Source organism: Rhincodon typus, chromosome 17 (assembly GCF_021869965.1).
Source record: "Rhincodon typus isolate 14 chromosome 17, sRhiTyp1.1, whole genome shotgun sequence".
Classification (NCBI taxonomy): Eukaryota; Metazoa; Chordata; class Chondrichthyes; order Orectolobiformes; family Rhincodontidae; genus Rhincodon; species Rhincodon typus.
The window spans coordinates 36,723,220-36,748,591 of record NC_063348.1 but is presented as its reverse complement, the minus strand read 5'-3'; the positions used below and the strand labels follow the sequence as shown (position 1 = coordinate 36,748,591).

Here is a 25,372-nt window from a genome sequence, read left to right as displayed (position 1 = left end):
GGTGGATTGAGTGGTGAAGAGGAGCACTATTGTCTTTGGTCAGGACAACCGGGGGAGACCATAGCATCAGTACTTGCCAGCCTGGGATGAAGGAGCCACCCAGATCAGTGCAGTACCAACAATCCAGAGGAACATACAGCAAGCCATATGATGGTTAATCACCATCAGCACTCCACTAGGGTAAGTGTCACCATCTTCTCTCTACTCCCTACACCCACTCTAACTCTGTTACTGAACCCACCTTCGACAAAGACTCATGCTCTACTATTTTCACTGTTGCATGCAATGTCATCCCTAAATGGCTTCTACTCACTCCATTCCCTCCAAACTACTAACACTTCCTCTCATCTGTGCTTCCTCCTCACTCACTCTGGCCAATTCACCACTTTCCATACACAAACACTAACTGCTCTTCCAGCCATTTTCACCTCACTCAAACCCTCCCTTGTCTCATCAGAGGAGAATATGGCTCACAATAGGAATGAAAGGGCCAAGACATTGTCTCCTCAGCTGCTACAAGGTGAGAATCGTTGAATTTGCAGGAGAAATGTGACTGCTCATGTCCGGACGCTGAGACTTCAATAGTCCGTTAGTGTCTGGACTTAAAATGGTGGTGTCGTCAGCAAACTTGTAAATGGAGTCAGGACAGAATTTGGTCACACAGTCGTGATTGTATAAGGAACACAGTAGGGGGCTGAGTACGCAGTCTTGTGGGGAACCGGTGTTGAGGATTATTGTGGAGGTGGCCTATTCTTAATGAATGCACTCTGTTGGTCAGGAAGTCAAGGATCAAGTAACAGAGGGAGAAGCCGAGATCTACGTATTGGAGTCTGGGCCTGAATTTGTTTGCAATTATGGTGCTGAAGATGGAGCTGTAGTCAATAGGTAGGAGCCTGACATAGGTATCCTTATTATCCAGATGTTCCAGGGATGAATGTAGGACAAGGGAGTTGGCATCTGCCATGGATCTGTTCCATCGGTAGGCAAGTTGCAAAGGATCAAGGCAATTGGGGAGGCTGGAGTTGATGTGAGCTGTGATTAACCTCTCAAAGTGTTTCATAATTATGGAGGTCAGAGCTACTAGGTGGTGGTCAGTGAGGCACACTGCATGATTTTTCTTTGGCACTGGAAGGATGGTACTCTTCTTGAAGCAAATGGGGAGCACTATTAGAGTCTATTAAGAGTCTTTAGGAAATAGAGTTACATAGAGTTCAGACCGGGTAAGGACAGCATTAATGGGATCTTAGAGCAACCCTGTAGTTTCATATTCACGAATATGAGCTTTAAAGCCTAGATTTATTTAATTGTTTATAGTTGTCATGGTAGTAACTAAACTCATGGGCAGGATTCTTCCGAAAGCAGAGATTCCGGCCAGGTTAGCCGAAAAGAGCGAGAGGGGAAACATTCCCCGACCCAAAACTGCTTTCCTTGCAAACAATGGATATGTTCAAGATTTGTGTCCCCTTCTGGAGACGACATCGTATCGAAGAGCTCTGTTGGTTAACCTAGCAGTTCTGTATTCTCAGCATTGCCATGCTTAAGCAGCAGTTACTACTGGGATAACAGGCAGTTGGGATCGGCAATCCAAGAGGTGTGGGTTAAAGGAGGGGAAGGTACGGGATAAACGGGGTGCAAGACCAAAGGACTTGATCTAAAGTGGGTAGTCTCTGAGCCAATTTCTAACACTCCTGACCCCCTCCCTCACCACTTCACACTTCCCACTTCCCAAAAAGCACTTACCTTCCCTGGAGGAGGAACTACATCTGACGGTCCAGGCAACACTGTCCCAGCACAATCTCAGCCTTTGCTGGGGTGCTGCCAAGTCCTGCGGACACCATCCTTTAATTGACCACCAGCTTTAGGTAGGTGGTACTTCCCGGTCTGGATTTGTAATTCAATATCACTGGGTCAAAATTCTGGAACTCCTTTCCTAATAACACAGTGCTTGTACTGTGGTGTACTGAAAATTGTTGCACTGTCAGATGCTTTTAAACCAAGGCCCATCTGCCTTCTCAGCTGGGCTTAAAGTATCCAGTGACAATATTCTGAAGAAGGGCCTTGGGGCTATCCCCATTGTCCGGCCTGATATTTCTCCCTCGATCAACATCAATAAAAAAGTTATTTCATCATTCACATTGCTTTATGTGGGAGCCTGCTGTGTGCAAATTTGCTGCTGCGTTTTCTAAATTACAACAATGACTACATTTCAAAAGTAATTTGTTGAGTGAAGAGTGTTCTTGGATGTCCTGAGGTCATGAAAAGTGCTGTATTTAAGTGAAATTTATGATTTTGTTGTAGAAATATTTTAAGTCTGATTCTGTTTTTATGTTCTCTAGAGTTCAGGAATCTATCTTTGGCAGTGGTGGAAAATGATCTATGAATCAGTAGCTTTCATTTCCACTGTTTGTTTTGTGTTACCCCACTGCACGGATTTTAAGTGGAGGGAGGCAGGGATCTCAGCAGTCAGGCTTGTAACTATGAGGCCCATGCCATTTTAACTTAGTTTCCTTGCTCCTTCAGGAATATTGTGAGACAGAGCTGAGAACAGCAGGTGATGTTTACCTGGGATCCAATAGAATGGTTTCCGTCTTCATTGTGTCAATGATTGGTGGAGGGAGAGTGGGGGAGGCAAATGCTGACTTGTGCTAGCACCATCAAGAGATGGATGAAGGTCCGAGGGGAGGTGAGGCCTAATATTGTCCTCCTGGGGCCTGGAGGAACAGCTCTGCCACTCCTGTTCCACATGACACTCTTAGTGTGTATAAGTTAACCGCTTCTGGTCCAGAATCCACATGCATCCCTCCACATCAATCCATGGTCAGTACATAACCTCTCTCACAAGGCCCAGGGTTAGAAACTAAATTTTAGTGTGGTCTGGGCTTGACAGGCACCAAAAGGACATTGCAGTCTGGCCAAAATATAAAATGATAAAATGGTGGCGAGTGGATCTGGCGAGTATCTTGATGCACTGCTTTTAACAACTACTTTTAACTATATTTTACCTTTAAAATAGTAAAAAAAAAATCCAAAGACACTTTATCAAAAGCATTATCGTAAGAAGTTATGACGTCTAGCCACATGGGAGATATTATAGAATGAGGTAAGTATGAAGGACAGTTTTAAAGAGGGGGAGAAAAGTAGAGACGGGTTTATACAGGGAAGGCCTGAGCGGACGACCATGTAGCTGATGGTACAACTAAAATTGAAGTATCTTCAACAGGCTTATATTGGAGAAACCCAAAAGGGTAAAATAACAAATGAAAATTAGAGAGGAAAATCCATCGGGATGTAACATATACAATCAATACACCATCAGCAGAACTGAGTTACCATTGAAAATGGATTGCTACCCCATAGCTTACAGATGGACAAGTGCAATTTTGAAAGAGAACAAAGAAAGTATACAAGTTATCACAGGAAAATGATGCACAGTTCAAGGCATATAATCAGAGTTGTTGTTTCAATTTCTGAAATTAAATCTTAGATTCACTGGACTGAATCTTACCTTTTTTTTGCTTTAAGTGTCAGTTTGTTATTTTCCTTTGGAGTGGTTTTTACTGCAACGTTGAGCAAGATGTCTCTCCCTATCTCACCCAACTAGTTTCATTATTCACCTACCCCACCCCATGATGCCCCACCCATGTCCGATTCTGGACATTTTCTGACCACTCTCACTATTGCCTGCAACATCATCTCTCGCTTACTCTTATTCCCCCACACACCCCCACATCACTAACTCCGCACAAAGTCTGCACTGCCTGCTCATTTGGCCAGGACACCTCATCACATTCCAATCACCTGCACCAGCATTAACAGCCACACCATCCACTTTCAACCCACTCAATCCCTCACTTTCATTTCAGGACAGGACAGCACAGCGCCCAACAGTGCACAAAGGTTACAGATGGATGGGGGAGTGCCCGACATCAAACTTTTCACCCTCTATGAAGGGGGGAGTCCTGTCCCTTACAGGAGAAGACTGAGAACGTTCCTTTGGAGATGTTAAGACAGCCACAAATCATCAATCAAGTAAGTACCACTCTTCATTGCACTACAGTTCTCACATTAGCCCCACTGTTATTCATTGCACAACACTTCTAACCATTGGCTGCTATGCATCCTCTTTCTTGTGAGTTACAAGTTCCAGCCTCAAAAAAGAAACATTTGAATCTACCGGAAAATACCACCTCAACCTTTGAGACTGAGAGTACTGAGGCCTCAGAGGAAGCGTCGGGAAGGCTGTTTCCTGCGATCCCCACCAACTCAGATACTGACACCTCAGTGAGATTGTCAGAGTTAGTGAGTTTAGGATCACAAGCTGGTGAGCGCCTCTCTGTGAAAGTTGTACACCTGGTTGAGGATGGAATACCCAAGCTGCTCAGAGGACTGCCAGAGACCAGGCACCTGCTCAGCCCCAGGCAAGATTGACCAGCAATGTTAGCAATTAGAGACTTCATCCACGTGCATTGGGAGAAATGAGAGCGGCAGACAGGCACATGGGATGCAATAGCCCTCATAGCCGAGACGCTGCAGGATTGTAGCTACGTTATCGGGACTCAGTTGCTTCAAGTTTCTTTGGTTTTGTTGGAGCTCCACTCATCCAAGCCTGGCGAGAGAATTCCATCACACTCCTGCTCTTGTGCCTTATAGACAATGACCAGGGTTTTGAGGTGACAGGAGGTAAACCAATGGCTGGAGAATTCCTACCACTGATGTGGTCTTATTTTTATTGTTATGGTTGGTTCAGTTCAGTTTCTGGTCGATAGTTAACCCCAGGAGGTTGATAGCAGAGGATTCAGCAATGGTAATGTTATTGAGCACTCAAGCCTCTATATTGTCCAAGTTTTGCTGCATATGGACATGGACTGCTTCAGGATCTGAGAAGTCACAAAGGCTGTTAAACATTGTGCAATGACCAGCAATATCCCCACTTCTGACCTAAAGATGGAAGGATGGTTGTTGATGAGACAGCTGAAGATAGTTGGGGCGAGGACACTGCCCTGGGAACTGCTGCAAGATGATTGACCTCCAACAACCACACGCATCTTTCTAGGTAAGACTTTAATAATATTGCACCAGTTAGTCTATTCCAACAAAAGAAATGTGCTGTAATTTTAATAATCTCTATAAGTTCTCCTCTTATCCAATTGAGTACTGTTCTACAGTGAAGGCTGGTTGGCTTGCACCTCTGTATGAACATTTGGATACATCTTTCATTCCAGACAAATACATGTGGAAGTAGAGGTAAATAAGAGGAAGAAGATACAAGAACACTGTCAGCTGCAAGTCCACCTCAAAGTCACAAAACAACCCAATATGAAATTATGTTGGCCTTTTCTTCACTATCGCTAGGTAAAAACTCTGGAATTTCCTCTCTAACATCACCGAGGTTCAACTATAGCAGTTCAAGAAGACTCACCACCTCCTCAAATGGGAATTAGCAATGGACAATAAATGCTGCTTTGGCATTTCATAATATTATAAGATCTTAAGAAACAGATTGACTTCATAAACCTGCGATTTTTTTAGAAACCATGTGCTGAAACAAATATGCGACTTTGCATGAAAGGAGGTACTGGTTTTGTAATATTACAAACTGATGCCTGTCACACAACCTGTTCTAAAAGGATTATGTGTTTGCTTGGGATTATCAAATGGCACACAACAATTTGGATTTTGCCCCATTACAAGTGAAGCATTTTATTATACAAATTATCAATAGTAAATACTCACAATACCGGTTGCTTAGTTGCCCCATGTGCTGGAGTTCATTTTGGGGTGGTTACATGCACAATTTTGAAATGACTGACCACATCAGTGTACCCAACAACAGCTTCAATGTCTTTGTCATTGAATGTTTTTAAGGCAAAGATAGATAGATTTTTAAACAGTAAAAGACTTAAGAGTTACGGTGAACAGGTAAGTAAGTGGAGCTGAGGCCACAAAAAGATCAGTCATGAACTTATTGAATTGTGGAGCAGGCTTGATGGGCCAGATGGCCTACTCCTGCTCCTATTTCTTATGTTCTTATATTATGTTCTTGCTTTTCTTTCATACACTTTTATGCTTGGCCCCGGTCCATACAAGGTAAATTCATTTAAAGTGTTCAAAATTACCACATCCTCCTCAGTGGGCTTGTAATTTTCATCCTCAGATATTCCCTATGTTTGATCCCCTTGTTGGAATCCCAAGGTGGAGTTTGCTAGTCCCTTTGATTCTACTTGTTATCACGAGCACTATTCTTGCTCTTCAGGCTGGTACAGACAAGCATGTTTATTATTCCCACAAAAGGAGTCTGTATTCTTTTTCTGTGATGCAAAGAGTTGTGAACAGGCATGATTTGTCTTTGCAGAACTTACTAATTTTAGCAAGACTCTGTCTTGGCCAAATAAACCACCACGCATCTCTCACTGCCCATTGTAAGGAATCCTTAGATATCTTTTGTCATGTGTTCTTCTCCTCACTTCCATGCTCCATCTCCACCAGGAGGCCAGCTCCACACCCAGAGTAACACCACAACCGGTTTACATGCATTCATATAAAATGTAGTTACATAGTGAAAAGATAGATGTAATTAATCATGTGTTATCTGATATTTGGCTTAAATTTGTCAACCCAGAATGACACACAAAGGTTGGATTCCTTGCTGAATTAGCAGTTCAGAGATTTTGATGATTTTGGAATATTGCACTCTTCTGCTGCCTTTTCTGAGATGTGGTTGGTTCAGATGCTGCGATTTCTGAATAGATTTGGAACTCGAGAGATGGGATACTTACTTGTTTTCATAGTATTCACGTGGATTTCCCAGTTAAGCTAGACGGCCTTCTACTGCAACTAATGTCTCGTCACTGATGCTACAGGTCGTTGCCTCTGCAAGAAACACAAGGACCATCATCAATAACTTATTTACTCACAACGTGTTGTGCAATTTCAAATGTCTAAGTGGACAGCGCAGTCACCTTCTGAGTCAGGAGGTTATAGGTTACAGTCCAGAAACCTAGTCCTATAATCCAAACTAACATTTCCAGTGCAGTGCAGGTGAGATGCTAAACTGAAGCATCCTCAGTCCCCTCAGGTAGATGGAAAAGATCCCATGACGCTGATTCCAAAAAGAGAAAAGATGTTCTCTCAATGTCCTGGGCCAATATTCACCCCTCAACCAATATCCTGGCCACCTTGCCATTTGTGGAATTCTACTGATAGCAAATTATTTCCCGCATTACAATACATTTCAAAAAGAAATTAATGTCTGTGAAGCACTTTCCTAAAAGTGTTTTTTTGTTCTTTTACCTTTCTCGCACCAGCTCAAGAAATGAACTCTCAGCATTACTGGTCCTAGTCTGTCCCTTTATCTCTCAGGTACAATTCCTGTCTCTGTTTTAGAGGCCCAGGGATTAGAACCCACTCTAGTTAGCACTACTGTGGTTGGAGGCTAGAGCTCTGGCTTAGAATTCTGGCTTCATATTCAGTGGAATCTCATGTAAGATAGATTTTTACTGTCCTGTCGCTATACATTTAAAATATCAAACTATGAGGTTATTCAAAAGGGTTTCTGCACAATGAACTAAAAGTTATGGGAGAATTCGAAGGCTTTCATTGTCTCTGCATGCACTAATTTTTTACACCAGCTTTGAAATATGATTGTAGCTTTATTTGGGGTTACATGCAGGAACCTGCGATTATGCAGTGTTTTTATCTCAGCAGGGGATACACGGCACAATTCTGGCTGAATTGGATTCAACATAAGAGCATTGTAGGGACAGATTGCATAGACTAGGTTTGTATTCTTTTGAGTGGGGATCTGGCAGGAATGTGGAGTTGAGGTAGAATATCTGCTGTGACTGTATTGAATGGGGGAACAGAATTGAGGGGGTAAATAGTCTACTCCTGGCCCTATTTCCAATCTATCTGAATGTAGAAGATTAAGATTTGTTCTCATCGAGGTGATTAAGACATTTGATTTCCTCTGGTGGGAGGAAAGCATCCAAAAGAATTACATGAGAGCAGTATCAAACAGAATTTGACACAGAGCCACATAAGGTAATATTAGGTCAAATGACCTAAAATTGGTTAAAGAAATAGATTTTAAGAACAGTCTTAAAGGAGGTCAAAGAAAGATGTCAAGGTGGAGACGTTTGTACAGGGAATTTCATTTTATCTTTGTCAGCAAAACTGATGTCTTCACATACCAGGTAAAGTGGATCTGCTGTGTCCTTTTATACCTGCAAGAAAATATATAACTGTATTAATTCTCTGTGTGACATTATCTTAGTTAAAAGAACGGCTGATATTGGCATGAGTCTCATTAGAATAAACCAGAAATTGTCGGACACCCTTCACAATTCAGACAGCATCTGTGGAAAGAGAAATTTTCAGAGTGAAGAGTAAAACAGCTGGAAAGAGCCAAGAGGAGATCTATGATAGGGCAGAAGGCAGGAGAAATGACATGAGAAAAAGGATGGTAGTGGAACACAACAACAGGTAACATGGGGCAACTAGAGAAATAAGGGGTGGTTCTAAGGGGAGGTATAAATAGGTACAGCACAGACCATAAGACATAGGAGCAAACATAGGCCATTCAGCCTAGTGTGGCAGCATGGTGGCTCAGCGGTTAGCACTGCTGCCTCACAGCGACAGGGACCCAGGTTCGATTCTGTGTGGGTTTCTGCCAGGTGCTCCGGTTTCTTCCCACAGTCCAAAGATGTGCAAGTTAGGTGGACTGGCCATTTTTAATTTCCCATCGTGTCCAGGGGTATGTAAATTAAGTGGATTAGCCATAGGAAATACAGAATTAGGGGGATGGGTCTGGGTGGGATGCTCGTCGGAGAGGTGGTGTGGACATTTTGGGCCAAGTGGCCTGTTTTCACACTGTACGGATTCTATGATTCTATGAAGTCTACTCCACTGGCCAATAAAAGATCATAGCTGATCTGATAATACTCAACTACATTTTTGCCTTTTCTCCATAATCCCAATTCCCTTACTGATTAAAAGCCTGTCTATCTCAGCCTTGAATATACTTAATGTACCAGCCTCTACAGCCCTCTGTGGTAAAGAATTCTACGCATTCACAACCCTCTCAGAGAATAAGTTCCTCCTCATCTCTCTCTGAAATGTGTAATCCCTTATTCTGAGATTATGCCCTCTGGTCTCAGACTCTCCCCCAAGGGAAACAACCTTTCCACATCTACCCTGTCAAGTCCTTGAAGAATCTTGTATATTTTGATAAGGTCACCTCTCATCATCCTATATTCCAATGAATACAGGCCCAACCTACCCAACATCTCCTCATAATGCAGTCCCTCCGTAGCTGACATCAGCTGAGAGAACATTCTCTGGACTATCTCCAAAACCAGTAAATCTTTCCTTAGATAAGGGACCCAAAACTGTTCACAGTATTCCAGCTGTAGCCTTTTTGCAAGGAGTTTGGAGAACAAGAAAGAATGTCATGGTGGCTCAGTGGTTAGCACTGCTACCTCACAGCGCCAGGGACCTGGGTTCAATTTAACCCTTGGGTGACTGTCTGTGTGCAGTTTGCACGTTCTCCGTGTGTCTGGGTGGGTCAATGCCAGTTGCTCCAGTTTCCTCCCACAGTCCAAAGATATGCAGGTTAGACAGATTAGCCAAGCTAAGTTATTCCATAGTGTCCAGGGTTGTGCAGGCTGGGTAGATTAGTCATGGTAAATACAGGGCAACGGGGATTGGGTGGGATGCTCTTTGGAGGATCAGTGCAGATTTGATGGGTCAAATGGACTCTATCTGCATTGTAGGATTTCAGCGAAATTTTTCGATTAGTGGAAAATAGCCCAAAATATTCGCTAATCTCCTTTAGAGAAGAAAACCTGTCCACTTGGGCTGCTATCGTCTACGGTTTATTTGTTAACACTCTGGTGAGAAAAGATCCCGGGACGTCCTTCAAAGGAGAACAGGGAAGTCCTCCATGATGTCTTGAATCAATATCTATCCTACAAGCTAGTCTGCTAAAATATCTGGTTATTTACAACATTGATCTTTTTGGACAAACTGGTGTTTCCCACTTGCCCTTTAAAGTGACTACATTGACTATAAAGTACTTCGGGCATCTGGAAGTCATCAAAGCTGCTCCAAGTTGAAATCACATATCCATCAAAATAAAACAAAGAACTGCAAATGCAAGAGATATGAAACAAACAAAACAGAAATTGCTGGAGAAACTCGGGTCTGGCAACATCTGTGGAGAGAATGCAGAGTTAACTTTTCGAGTCCACTTCTGAAAAACAGTCACTAGGTTTGATGGTGCAAGCTCTACCAGTCTGATCCCACTTCCCTGTCCATTCCCAATATCTTTCGATAGACAATGGATCCAATTCCAATAGAAAAGACACTCCTGTACCATTGTTCAAGTTTTGCTGAATCCATGATTTCAAAGCCTTGACTTTAGTGAAGATCCCAGGCGTCCCTCTTTTATTTGGGGATTTGTTGCTGTTGTCCTTCCAGCTGCGTCCACAACCCATCCCCCATGATGTCACTCCAGCCACCGTCCAGGCACCTCCTTCACCCTGACACATCAGGGGACCTCCTGAATCACCCTCCAAAAAGAAAAGATACAGGTCACACAACCCACATCACAAAAACATATCATACAGTCATTATCATTATATAGCATTGTGGGAGTCCACTGTGTGCAAACTGGCTGCACATCACCATTAAAACAGTGGCTGCACATATGGGTTGTCAAGCATTCTGGAACGTCTTAAGGTTGCAAAAGGTGCAACAGAAATGAAAATCCTTTCTTGTAAAGAGATCTCGAGAATCAGTGTGAGGAGAAAAGGGCAAGCAACCTTTAGAATTTTTCTTTCCCTTTTATTCATTCATGGGACATGAGCATTGCCGGTCAGACCAGCATTCATTCCCCAAACTGACCTCATCTTTGAGATGGAGGTGATGAGCTGCCTTCTTGAACACAACTGAGAGTTTGCCAGGCTACTTTAGAGAGTAGTTAATGATCAATCACATTGCTATGGACCTGGAGTTATGTATAAGCTAGACTGGATAGAGACAGCAAGTTTGTCTGTCTAAAGGGTATTAGTGAATCAGAAGAGTTTTCAACTGGAACAAGTATTTGTAGATTGTGCCATTCTACAGGGAAGCCAAGTGTTCCATTCTGTATTCCTGCAACACTCCAGGTTTTGGTACTGTGTGACCTTAACAAATTAAAGAATAAATATTTTACAGTTCAGTACCTTCCATGGAACACAGTTTCATAGGATTATCAGAACAAGAGGAGGAGATTCAGCCCATCAGGCCTCCCCTACCACTTAATGAGATCATGGTCGCTCTGTACTTTAACTCCACTTACCTGCGTTATCTCCTCATCTCTTTATAACCTTCCTGGCAAAAATCTTTTAACCTCAGATTTAATATAACCAATTGGTTGAGCATCTAATCCCTCTCATCCACAATTATACCATTCTTTCCATGAAGAAGTTTCCTAAGATCACTTCTGAATGACTTTACTCGGATTTTATGGTTATGCAATAGATTGAGCACAAATGAAAAATGTTTCTTGCTAGCCGCCTGATCCTCTGATCAGATAGGGATCCGGTTTAGAAAGGGATACCCCTGCTCACCACTAGTTCATGCAGAAAACTGCCAGGTTGGCCATTTGACATGGACCTCCTCTACCGCCTGTTGGCATCACAATAAGGCCCTACATGGACCACTGAAGCACCTCAATTGGGCAATGGCAGATGGGTTGCTCATCACCATTTCGGCCACTTGGAGAATTGAGTTGAGGGTAGAGCAAGTTGATATACAGTGGACAGGCCACCCGTTGGATTTTACATGTCACCCTAACTTTAAGCGAGCAGCTGAGTGTAAAACCCAGTCCATGGAGGTCAGATTATTGTTTGAGACATTTGAGTGGCAGGGAGGTTATCAACGCAAACGAACAATGACTCCATGGGTAATGCTGTCTCACGTCTGTGTCAGAAAGTTATTGAGCCAAGAACTACTCCAAAATCAAGTATAAAATCCAGACCAACAATACAGACCAACACAACAGTGTTGATGCTGTCATCTTTCAGATGAATGTAAGAATATAAGAACTAAGAGCAGGAGTAGACATTTCAGCTCCTCGAGTCTGCTCTGCCATTTAATACAATCACGGTTGATCTCATCTCGGCCTTAATTCCACTTTCCTGTCCACTTCTCATAACCATTGAACCCATTACTAATTAAAAATCTGTCCATCTCCTCCTTGAATTTACTCAGTGTCCCTTCATCCACTGCACTCTGTGGTAATGAATCCCACAGATTCACTACACTTTGAGAAAAGTAATGCATCCTCAACTCAGCTTTAAATCTGCCAGCCCTTAGCCTAAAACCATAACCCCTCATTCTAGATTTCCCCACAAGGGTGAACATTCATTCTCAATCTACTTTGTCAATCGCCTTTAGCATCTTTAATGAGACATTAAACTCAGACTCATCAGTCCTTCCAGGTAAATGAAAAATAAAATATCGCCTGGCAGAGGAGCATGGGAGATTTCCCCAGGACCTGAACCAACATTTATTCCTTAACCAATTTAATTTAAGAAAAAGATTATCTGGTCACTTATCTTGTTGCTGTTTTTGGAAACTTGATCTGTGCAAAGTAAATGCAATGTTTCCTAATTTATGATCACAATGACAGTTCAAAAGGACTTCTTTGAAGTGCTTTGAGACTTTCTGCAGATGTTATAGAATGACATGACATTTGCTTATTTTTTGTCTTACCTGGCATGCATCCTGCCTTCCATCGGGGAACCCAGCACACATGAGTGTTTCCCCTTTGAATCTTCTGATCACTGACTGCATCGCCTTTAAACAGGTCTTGAAATCAATCAGGGGAAGCTCAACTTCTTGTAAAGTGTTTGGTAATCTTCCACCTTGAGGATAATGGAAAAATTATCAACAATACTAATCTACACCAGCCATGGTCCACTCAGTTCACCCACTGACGTCTCAGTTGTACCAGATTGTACAAGACAACACAGAGTGTAAAATACTGGTTAGGTTTCAACTAAAGTTCTAAGAAGAAATAAGGTAAGAATGCCCCATGTCTGAAAGGATACACTCTGCACCAGGCCTTTTTGGAATTTGAGATCTTGGGAACTCCTGAACACCTTTTATTTATTTGCTGGCAGAACTTGGGGATTGTATTGAAAATTGCATTGTGTGGTTTGTTCATTTGAGGCTACCATGTACATTTGGACTAGCATAGGGATTTTGCTTGGAAGGCATAACAAAGGATTTTTATATCATAGGCTGTGTAGTTCTAGTGCTAAATGTGTTTAGCTGAAACTGTTTTTGTCCCGAGAACTTGCTCATACTGTTCTAATTCCTAGAGTCTCCAGCTGAGTATGTAAATGTTCCTGTTCCAAGGACATTACAGGCATCATGGGAAAAATGAGCATTTATTGTCCATCCCTAATTACCCTCGAGAAGGTACGAGGGAGCTGCCTCGTTGGCCATTTCAGCAGGAGTCAATCACGTTGCAGCAAAATCACAGATTTCCTTCCCTGAAGCAGATTAGTGAACCAGATTTTTTTAAAATTTGACAATCCAGTAATTTTTTGGTCACCATTAAGCTTGCTATTCCAAACTCATGTAATTAACTGAACTCATCGACAAACTACAACGTTGAGAGATATCACTGGTCAGGTTTTGAAAGCAACTGGATATTCTGCCCCCAAAGTATCATAGGTACTTTGACACCAGGCCAGGACCCAGATTCTTTAGAATCCTGATTTAACAGACCGTTCCTGAGAAACTCCTGATACAATTTATTAGGCCAAATTCCAGTGCGATGTGTTTTTAGCTGCAGGACTTACCCTCAGATAGGCGTCCCCAGCCAGCAGTGCTGCAAATGGTGCCTGTACCAAAGGTGTCATCTTCAGCAGGTAGGCAGGCTGGATAGATATTTTCACCTGTGATGGAACAGCACAAGAGGTTGTCACTGTCTCTCAATTCCTGATTCAGATGAGTCACTGCTGGCTCTAATGTAGTATTCCTGTCTTAAACACAGGGTTGCTTTGTTCAGGTCTCACTCCAGACAGACATAGTAAACACAGACTGCAGCTCTGACAGTGAATGTCTAATTGATGACCAGTAAACATCCCATTTCTTTTGCTTTGGATGAACACTGTCTTCTCTCCATATTATAAAATGTGGCTAGCACATTTTAAGGTACCAACTTCTTAAAATGCTCTGCTCTGAGAGAGAATTCCTACTTAAACACAAAATCTAGGATGTCAGACAAGTGTTTTTTTTCTTTACTCATTAAAAGAACGTATGTGCCACTGCCAGGGCCAGTATTATTGTCCATCCCTAATTGCCCTTGAAAGGTGCTGATGCGGTTAGAAGGTGCTGTTGAGGGAGAGTTGGAGACTTACTGCAATGCATCTTGTCAATGGCACATTCTGCAGTAACTAAGCCCCAATAATGAACATACGAATAAGAAATAAGAGTACGACATTTGGCCCTTCAAGCCTGCTCTGCCATTCAATAAAATCCTGGCTGATCTGATTTTAACCTCAGCGCTACATTCCTGCATACCCCGATAATCTTTCATCTGCTTGGTGATCAAAGGTGTGAAATTGGTGAATGTTTGAAGTAATGGGTGGTGCGCTGAGCAAGTGGGCATCTGTGTACTGAATAGCATCAAGCTTCTTGAGTGTTGTTGGAACTGAGCTTATCCAGACAAATGGAGAGAATTTCATGGGTCTGGCTGGGATGCTCTTTGGAGGGTTCAAGTCGACTCATTGAGCCAAATGGTTTGTTTCTAAAGATTCCATCAGTGTCCTGAATTGTACCTTGCAGACAGTGAACAACTGGGAATCAGAAGGTACATAAAGCAGAATTCCCACCTCTGACCTGCTCTTGTAGTCACAGTATTTATGTGACTGGCTAAGAATATATTTTTCCTTTATCAGCCCTGGGCATTTATCTGTTTTTATTGTCTCTCTCAAGTTGATTATAGGATAGGGGTGAGTGTGGGAGGGAGTTTGGCAGGTTAAAAGTGTTGAATAGTGATACTAAACATCATGATGTGGGACAAACTTAATGAACTAACTAGTTCTGCTGCCCATCATTTCCCTATGTTTGCATGCCAGAGAGGGAAGGGCAGAAAGAAAATTATTCAAGAAAATGTCAAGGAACCCATAATCAGTACCAAAGAAATAAACCTGAGCAAAATGCTGTCTCCATCTTTGGCAACCTACTCAAAACTGACATCTATTTCAAGTCCACCAACCCCCACAGCTACCTGGAATACACCTCCTCTCACCCACCCTCCTGCAAGGATGTGATCCCATACTCCGAATACCTCCGCCTCTGCCATGTCTCCTCCCAAGATGGGGCATTCCACTCCCACACATCCCAGATGTCTTCCTATTTCAAGGACCGTAACTTCCCCACTCCGGTGATCGAAAATGCCCTCAACTGCATCTCTTGCATTTTCTGCACTTCTGCCCTCAAACCCCCTGCCCCCAACAAAAATAAAGACAGAATCCCTCTTGTCCTCACATGTCACCCCACCAACCTCCGTATCCAATGTATCATTCTCCACCACTTCCGCCACCTACAATCTGACCCCACAACCAAAGACTTATTTCCCTCCCCACCTCTATCTGCCTTTTGTAGGGACTGCTCTCTCCACGACTCCCTTGTCCGCTCCACATCCCCCACTAACCCCACCACACCCAGCACCTTTCCCTGCAACCTCAGGAGGCGCTACACCTGCCCCAACACCTTCCCCCTCACCTCCACTCAAGGCCCAAAGCAAACCTTTCATATCAGACAGGGGTTCACCTGTACGTCCATCAACTTGGTCTACTGGATCCGCTGCTCCTGATGTAGCCTCCTGTACATCGGTGAGACCAAGTGTAAACTCGGAGACCGTTTCGTAGAGCACCTGAGCTCTGTACGTGACAAATAGCAACACGTTCCAGTCGCCAACCATTTTAACTCCCCCTCCACTCCCTGGGTGACATGCCCATCCTGGACCTCCTCCAGTGTCACAATGACACACCCACAAACTGGGGGACCAGCGCCTCATATTCTGTCTCGGGAGCCTACAGCCCGATGGCCTAAACATGGAATTCACCAGTATTACAATCTCCCCACGCCCAGCCTCATCCCATGTCCAATGCTCCTTCTCATCCCCGCCTCCTTGATCTGACACAACCTGTCCATCTTCTCTCCCACCTAACCACCCCACCCATCCCAATGACCTATCCCCACCACTCACTATCTGCACTCACCTATCACCATCCCGCCCATCTTCTCCAGCCCCACCCCTCCTCTCCATTTATTTCTGAACTCCCGTCCCCCTCCTCATTTCTGAAGAAGGGTCCCGACTCAAAACATCAACTTTCCTGCTCCTCTGATGGTGCCTGGCCTGCTGTGTTCCTCCAGCTCCACACTGTGCTGTCTCAGGAAGTAAAATACTTGTTCAGATGTAAAATCTGTCATTCTTTTCCTCCAACCCACCCTATTCCACCCCCATCCAAAATGTAACCATTGCTAGATGAGTGAACCAACTGTGTTTTATCAATTAGAGGGCAATTATCATTGTTTATCGTTTACCATATGTTCACTCTGTCAGAATCCTTAGATGCCAAGTTTCTATCCCATTTCAAACTATGTGGTTACTGCAAGGTCAATCTTGCTATACTTTGTTTTAATATGAAACTGTAAAAATGCCTCCCTCCTTATTCATACAATGATGTTTCATTCCGTCCTGACATCTGGGAGTGGCTCTCAGTACTGGTATCAGGGAGTGCCAAACTAGATACTCTCTCAAGCAGCTGGACTAGGTCTGGAACACACGATGTACTGATAAAGAGACAAGTGCCTTACCATAGCTAACATCGGGAGAGATCGAAGATCTGGAATGGAGCCTGGAACAGAGATGTTTTGCTATGAAGAGAGGCTGAATAAGCTCAGGTTGTTTTCTTTGAAGCAGAGAAGGTGGAGAGGTGACCTGATTGAGGTGTATAAGATTATGAGTGGCATAGACAGGGTGGATAGGAAGCAACTGTTGCCTGCAGGTGAAAGGTCAATTCAAAGAGGCATACGTTTAAGGTGAAGAGCAGGAGGTTTAGAGGGAATTTGAGGAAAACCTTTTTCACCCAGAGGATGGTGGGAATCTACAATGCACTGCCTGGGAGGATAGTTGAAGAGCAAAACCTCACAACTTTTTGGGCGAACACTTGAAATGTCACAACATTCAGGCTATGGGCCTAGTCCTGGAAAGTGGGACAAACGTAGACTTTCAGTAGTTTTTGTGGGTGCAGATCTGGTTTTTCTGTCAGTTGCTGCCAAGCCATAGGTATATACCAGTGTTAAATCAGTATAAAATACAGCCGTGAAGGTGAATCTGATGTTAGAATACCACAATGCCACTCTTTGAGAACAACATGTCAAGAAATGAAAGTTGCTCAACTAAAAGTTACCAAAGGTGAAGATGCCATTGAGTTCCAGAAGAGCAATATCATACTCAACTGGATACGCAGCCTTGAATTTGGGATGTATGATAACACGTTTGACCGTTAGTGTTTGTTCCTCTTTGTCCAAGTGTTTCAGGTTATATTCCCCAGCTGTTACCTTCAATATGGACAAGATGTTCCTGAGACCAACAAAAATAAGCACAGGGTATCAATGCAGGGCATTACCGAGGATAAATATCTTCTCGAAAGTTAGAACCTGTAGCAAATAGACCATGCAATAAATAATGCACAGACAGCAGCAAAGAATTAAAGGGAACATTGCTGGTTGGTTTGTTTAAGTTCAGATTTACTGGACACTAACACTAATTGATAACCAGTAAACATTCCATATCTTTTGCTTTGGATGAACACCCTCCTCTCTCCATATTGTAAAATGTGGTTAGCATACTTTAAGGTACTAACTACTTAAAATGCTCTGCTCTGAGAGAGAAGTCCTACTTAAACACAAAATCTAGGATGCTAAATTATGAAGGCAGTCTCTGTCTTCACTCTCAGTTGGATGTAAAAATTGTCAGGCATGATTTCAAATAGACGCAGTGGAATTCTTGCTTGTGTTCCACCTCAATATCTGTCCTTCAATCAACATCACTAGACAAATTGCTTGGTTATGATCACATTGCTGTTTATGGGAGATTTATGATAGGGTGGCACAATGGCTCAGTGGATAGCGTTGCTGCCTCACAGCGCTAAAGATCCAGATTTGATTCCATCTCGGGTGACTGTCTGTGTAGAGTTTGCACTTCCTCCCTTTTTCTGTGTGGCTTTACTTCAGGTACTCCGGTTTCCTCCCACAGTCCAAAGACATACAGGCTACGTGGATTGGCCATAGTAAATGTGGGGTTACGGGGAAACAGTGGGTGGCTAGGTCTGGGAGGGATGCTTTTCAATGGGTCAGTGCAGACACGATGGGCTAAATAGCCTCTTTCCACACTGTGGGGATTCTATGAGATTGCTGTGTATAAAGTAGCTTCCACAATCCCATGTAGTTGCAGTGACAACATTTCAAAAAATATCCAATGTCTATAAATCCCCTCAGGAAATCCTGAGATTGTGGGTGCCACCATAGAGTTACAAGCCTTTACTTCTAAACAAGAATTGTATTTCCTTGTGTTTAGAATATTAGAAGGTGATGCAGTTGAATTTTTTAAGATGATTTAATGTTTCAATGGGGTAAATAAAGAAATTAATTCCTCTGCTGGGAGGAGTTAGCCAAAGCAAAGGAGACATAACTTTAAAATTCAAACAAGACTGCTCAGGGATGATATCAGGAAACATTTCTTCACCCGAAAATTAGTGAAAATCTTGAACACTTTCTCCTCAAAAGCTATTGATGCTGGGAAGTGGGTCAATTGACAGTTTTAAAACTGAAACTGAATGTTGTGATGAGAATGTGGAACAAGGCTTGTACAGGATGTGGTCAAGACAAATAAAATTGGTGCATTTAAAAAGAAGTCACATAGCACATGAAGGAGAAGTGAATAGAAGGTTATGCCTTTAAACCTATCCTTCAATAGATTACTTCCCATTGAGTTCTCCCAGCTACGTTGTTAAATCCTCAATCGATAGGTTTAAAGTCAGAAGTAACAGAAATATTCTCACAAAAAGGTTTTTAATGTTCACAGATTTTAAAATACATAAACTTGTGGTGATTGGAAAACAACTTCAGTGTGTCTATACCTGCCCCGCATGCAATGAGCTGCTGTCAACACCCACTTCTCACTGATAATCGTCCCTCCGCAGTAATGGAATTGACGTCGTTTCAAAGAAACCTGTCAGAGATGTTCAACACCATTAAATGCACCAAGTGTGCACAGAATCATACAGCACTGAGTGAGACTGTTTGGCCCTTCATTCTAATGCTGCCTCTTCAAAAGTTCAACTTGCGTCATACCAGCTCCAGGCCCCCTTTCTCATTTCTTATAGCCTTGTTTTCATTTTCCCCTTTTCAAGTATTTATGCAAATCCATTTTGACAAGGTTTCCACCACAGGTTGAGAAAAGATTCTCCTCAGCGGTCCATTACCAATCGTCTTAAATCTGTGGCCTCTGGTTACTAGCATTCCAGCCATTATAAATAATTTCTCCTGATCTACTCTATCAGGATTTCTTATGACTTTGTTTAACAGCCGTCTTGACAGATACATGAATAGGCAGGGAATAGAAGGATATGGACAGTGTAGAGGAAAAAGATTTTTAGTTTAGAAAAGCATCATATGCCAACACAGTCATGGTGGGCCGAAGAGCCTGTTCCTATGTTGTACTTTTCTTTGACGTGGAGGTGCCTGTATTGGACTGGGGTGGACAAAGTCAGAAATCACACGACACCAGGTTATAGTCCAACGGGTTTATTTGAAATCACAAGCTTTTGGAGAGTAGCCTTTTTGTCCAAAAGCTTGTGATTTCAAATAAACCTGTTGGACTATAACCTGGTGTCGTGTGACTTCTGACTTTGTACTGTTCTTATTTCTTTCAACACCTTTATTACTTTTCACCCTAGCCATCTCTTACCTGAAGAGAATAACCCCAGCTTTTCCAGTGTTACCACATAATTGTTATCACTGTTGCCATTCCAGTAAAAAGTCTATCCACTCTTTCAAGGCTTTGACACAGTCCCAAAAATGCAAAGTCGTGATTCTACCTCAGGCCAACCCAGTTATTTATTTGATGTGGAGTGGCTACAATTAGTTTCACTCAATAAGCTAGTCACTATTTACATTAATAATTTAGATACTGAAATCAGAACTTAAGTTCTAAACTTGCATGTGGTTTACTCAAAATGAGGTGATAATAGGGTGGCATGGTGGCTCAGTGGTTAGCACTGCTGCCTCACAGCGCCAGGGACCTGGGTTTGATTTCACTGCCGGGTGACTGTCTGTGTGGAGTTTGCATGTTCTTCCCATGTCTGCGTGGGTTTTCTCCGGGTGCTCCGGTTTCCTCCCACAGTCCAAAGATGTGCAGGCTAGGTGGATTGGCCATGCTAAATTGCCCATAGCGTTCAGGGATGTGTAGATTAGGTGGGTTATGCGGCATGTGTCTGGGTGGGATGCTGTGAGGGTCGGTGTGGACTTGTTGGGCCAAAGGGCCTGTTTCCACACTATAGGGATTCTATTCTAATAATATGTTTGAAGGACTGCAACAAGTGGCCAGAGTACCCAATAACTTGCAGGCTATGCAAATAATTAGCAAATGAAGTTCAACGCATATCAATGTGAGGTAGTACGTTCTGGCAAAAAGCTTGGGGAGGTCACTTAATACTTGAGTGGTCCAAATCTTGCTGGAGGAGAAGAACAAAGGGATCTTGGAGTACTAATATGTTAATTGCTAAAGGTTGCACCACAAGTTAGCCGGACAATTAAAAAGAAAAACAAAAACCGGAAGGACTGCGGATGCAGTAAATCAGGAACAAAAACAGAAGTTGCTGGAAAAGCTCAGCAGGTCTGGCAGCATCTGTGAAGAAAAAAATCAGAGTTAATGTTTTGAGTCCGGTGACCCTTCCTCAGAACTAAAAAGAAAAACAAGGCTAGCACTGGGATTTATTTCCAGAGTGACAACATTGAGAAGTAAGGAAGTTATGCTAAACCTGTATCAAAACTTGGTTACAGCGCATTTAGTTTACCGCCTGCAGTTCTGGTTGTCATTTTAAAAACAGGACATAAAGGCAGAGAAGGTTTATACAGGCATCCAGTGAATTGCATGGGTTGAGTTGGTAGTTAGGAAGGCAAATACAATGTTGGTATTTATTTTGAGAGGACTAGAATATAAAAGTAGGGATGTACTTCTGAGGCTTTATAAGGCTCTGGTCAGCCCACATTTGGAATATTGTCTGCAATTTTGGGCCTCATGTCTCAGGAAGGATGTACTGGCCCTGGACCAGGTCCAGAGGAAGTTCACAAGAATGATCCCAGGAATTAAAGGCTTAATGTATGAGGAATGTTTGAGGACACTAGGTCTATACTTGATGCAGGTCACAAGGATGAGGGAGGCGGATCTAATTTAAACTTACAGGATACTGAAAGGCCTGGGCAGAATGTTTCCATTAGCAGGAGAGACTGGGACCCCAGGGCACAGCCTTAGAGTAAAGGGAAGACTCTTTAGAATGGAGATGAGGAGAAACTTCTTCAGCCAGAGAGTGGTTAATCTATGGAATTCATTGCCACAGAAGGCTGTGGAGGCCAGGTCATTGATTATATTTAAGACAGAGATAGATAGAATCAAAGGTTACGGGGAGAAGGCAGGAGAATGGGGTTGATGGCCTAATTTCTGCTCCTACATCTTAAGGTCTTATGGTTAACGTCTTCCCTTTAATGTATTTACAAAATATGTTAGGATTCTCCCTAATCCTGCTTGCAAGTCCTTTTTCATGTACCCTTTCTACTCCTCTAAGAGCAAAAGACCCCATGAAATTCATTGTTTAAAACAGTCCTTAGGACACAGTGCATGCTACCTGCCAAGGATGTGTTCCAGGTTCCGACTCTTTGCCTCCAACAATACGATTCCAGAAACTCAACAAAATTGGAACCTCTCCCTGAGCAGGACGAATGCCGCACTTCAAAACTTGGAGAAAAAATGGGTAAGATCGTTAATTTCAGTTTGTTTGTAAGTTGGCAGATTTTTTGGCTCCCAATGGCAGTGTGGTCTGGAAACCACCGAATACATTTATTTCTATCTCTGCTTTTTTAACAACAATATCAGCCTGTTTAATGTAAGCAGAGTGATACCTATTTTCAAAATAAAATTTATCCATATAATTTGTAAAGGTACTGTACACAGTTCAAATATTACACCACATAAGAGCTTCTTTCACTGTAGTAAGTGAGGTCCTCATTAAATTTGCAAAAACGAGTTTAATTTGCAACATCAATTACATTTCAGTGGAATTCTCCCAACCCCCGAATGACATGGGCCATGGTAAGAAAGTTGGGAAACTTCAGTGAGGTGACCAATAACAACTTTAGCAATGTCAAAAACAAAAGGTCCCATTTTCCAAACTGGTTTTGCATGCCAAGAAAAGGTTGTGACTAGTCAGTGGTGAGAGGCCTATTTGCATATATTAGAATGTATTCAAATCTTACTATTACTTCATCACACCTCATTAATTTGCAATTTTTAATTGTCCCACTTGCTGAATAGAAACTAGAGAGTGACCATTCCCAGTGTGGAAGTCTGAGCAAGTATTTAGTGACTCCAGATCCCCTCCAGCTTCTCTGCATTTCCATCTTAGGTAGCCAACACAAACATCTCATGGCAAACTCCATGGCTAGCGAGCGCACATTCCCTATGTCATAGACATTGACATCCGAGATGTATCAGCCTCACAACAATCTCTGATCCACTTACAGTTCTGCACTTGAATGCTGCAAGTTACAGTGTACTGGCACCTCTCAGTGTAACACAGCTGCAAGGACACTTTGCGAGCAGGGATCAGCGTCTGTCCCAGAATTTGAATCAGGATACAGCTCAGGATTTTCACTTACTATTTTAGCACTCGCTCACTTTGTACCTTGATTATGAAGTAATTGAAAGATTATCAGGGATTTGCAACAATGTAGAGGTGAGGTTAACAGCAGATCAGCCATGATCTTGTTAACTGGAGGAGCAGGCTTGAAGGGACGAGTGGTTACTCTTGTTCCTTGTTCATATATTCAATGCTCACAGCATTCCTTGCCTTGCATTTTTGCACTTTGTCCCCTCAGCCAGAACTTAAACACCCATTGAAATCTGTCTTGCCTTGCCTTCTAGCACAGCCACAAATCCAGGCAGTTCCTCAAGGTTGTTAGCAGTGATCAGTCGAGATGTGGATATGTTTCTTTACAGCACCATGCTACATTAATCTTACACGAGCACCGTTTGCCAGCTGCATATGCACCGAACACACTGCATGTGCTTCATCCAAATATTATGTCCCAAAGTCCTCAGCAGTTAGGCCAAATATCACTCAGTAGTCCCCAGCCAGACCAAAGGAAGCACTCTTCAATCAGGGAGCCCCAGCACAATAAGTTAAGGACAGCTTCCAACATCAGTCCACAGGTTTGGTAGCAGTCATTCAGCCACGTGGGGCAACTATTTTCAGTGGGTCTGTACTCCACAGCCTGAGGAATGGGCTTTGTCAGCCATGTGCGTCCAGTGCAACCAGACTGTAGAGTTGCAGGAGATAGGTGAGGATCTGTACCAAGATATCCGGCATGTTTACTCAATGCGTATATTGCTGGGGCAGGGTGTTTGGGTAAAGCAGGGAGATGAAGATTTAGGTCAACAGGATGGGTTGGAGCATGAGGGTTTCAAAGCCTATGTGGTTGATGGAGAAGGCAACTAGGAAAGGAATTTGTACATTTGGAGGTTCACCAGAGGTGGGGGGCTCAGCTTGAGACTCGCTGTGTGAGGATCAACCTCTTTCCTTCCAATGTGTTGTAAACAACAAGTGCGCAATGGAGCTGTAAATGGCTGCCTCCACTCCTGGTTTGGGAAGGGCAAAGCCATTTCAGTCTGTGAGGGAGGAGACTTCAATTTTAAGTGATGAGAGACCCTTCAAAGGAATATGGTATTATACAGACACCCATAACCCACTGCTCAGAGTAGAAATCCTGGCCCAATGTGCTCTTAACCACATCCCACAGCAGCAGGAATCAATCCCACTAATGGTTGCAATACACAAACAATGTTCTGCCATCTGGAAAGGTTCACCCTAGTTGCCAAAGTAGCAATCACTTTCTAAGTTTCCATAGATTGCACATGGTGCAGGAGCTGCTCACTTCACATCTTGGACCATAAAACCTCTTGTCACGCTAGGGATAGCTCAGCTCAATACCTTCAGTGTTGTAGTTTTAGCCGCACTGACATTCACTCACACAGCTGATGGTAAAAAGTGAACAAGTATTAACAAATGCGAGAATTTACTTACAATACTTTGTTACTTGTGCCATCATTGGGTGGCATGGTGGCTCAGTGGTTAGCACTGCTGCCTCACGGTGCCAGGGACCCGGGTTCGATTCTACCCTTGGCCGACTGTCTGTGTGGAGTTTGCACATTCTCCCTGTGTCTGTGTGGGTTTCCTCTGGTTGCTCCAGTTTCCTCCCACATCCCAAAGATGGGAAGGCTAGGTGGATTGGCCATGCTAAATTGCCTGTAGTGTTCAGGGATGTGTAGATTAGGTGGGTTACAGGGGGATGGGGGGTTTTAATGGTCGTTGTGGACTTATTGGGCCAAAAGGCCTATTTCCACACTGTAGGAATTCTATGATCTATGCGTCCTTACTAAGTCTCCTTTCTTTCCCTCACAGTATGTCTCAGAGTAGTCTTGCGGTCCACAGCCAGGGTAGAGAGAGCCTGCTAACCTTAGCATTTTGTTTGGGTGACCCAGAGGGCATGTGTGCCTGGAGGGCCCAAACATACTGAGTGTGCCCCGCCCAGAGGCAGGTACACCCTCCTTGGCTTGACCTCCCACAAGGCCAAGGGTGGGGGAACATGAATGTTTTGGTGCTTCCACAGGTCCTTGTCCTCACTGGTGAAGGCCAAGAATTTCACTTCACAGGGGAAGAGGAGCCTAATTCTGCCCTGTCCAGCCATCCTGGCTCTTTCAGTCCTATTATGGGTCATTTTCTCCTAGAATAAGACAAAAGGAGAGACTGATTGAGATGGGAGTGTGTGGCACTGCTGTTAGTACTAGCAGTCAGTGCAGAGGGTATGTAGGGTTAGTAGTGGGAAATACTAGTAATGGGTGAAAGCTGTGGGGGGATGATGTTGCGTGCAATAGTGAGGATGGTAGAGCATGTGTCTTGGTGGGAGGTGGGTGCAGTAGAGGGAATAGAGTGAGTGTGAGGTAGCAGAAAGAAAATAGTGGCACTTA

The 25,372-nt window shown here is 43.2% G+C and overlaps 1 protein-coding gene across 1 annotated transcript; it reads right to left on the bottom strand.

The window, feature by feature from the left end:
• Positions 1-5,744: 5,744 nt before the first annotated feature.
• On the bottom strand, positions 5,745-23,714 carry LOC109922098 (ovochymase-2-like). The gene is made up of 10 exons (XM_020522121.2): positions 23,700-23,714; positions 22,868-22,958; positions 21,975-22,084; positions 19,209-19,300; positions 17,478-17,650; positions 13,854-13,949; positions 12,757-12,908; positions 10,373-10,568; positions 8,190-8,222; positions 5,745-6,870 (listed from the first exon to the last, which is right to left on the bottom strand). Exons 1-10 carry the CDS (start codon positions 23,712-23,714, stop codon positions 6,809-6,811), a joined length of 1,020 nt encoding a protein of 339 aa, XP_020377710.2. The 3' UTR covers positions 5,745-6,808.
• Between the last annotated feature and the right edge of the window lie 1,658 nt (positions 23,715-25,372).

Bases quoted from the DNA above. Each gene is read 5' to 3' on its own strand.
- LOC109922098 (XM_020522121.2), bottom strand. The intron at 17,651-19,208 runs GTATAGACACAC...TGTTGGTCTCAG, and splicing joins GCTCATTGCATGCGGGGCAG to GAACATCTTGTCCATATTGA. The intron at 10,569-12,756 runs GTAAGACAAAAA...TTCTTTTTGGAG, and splicing joins GAAGGCAGGATGCATGCCAG to GGTGATTCAGGAGGTCCCCT.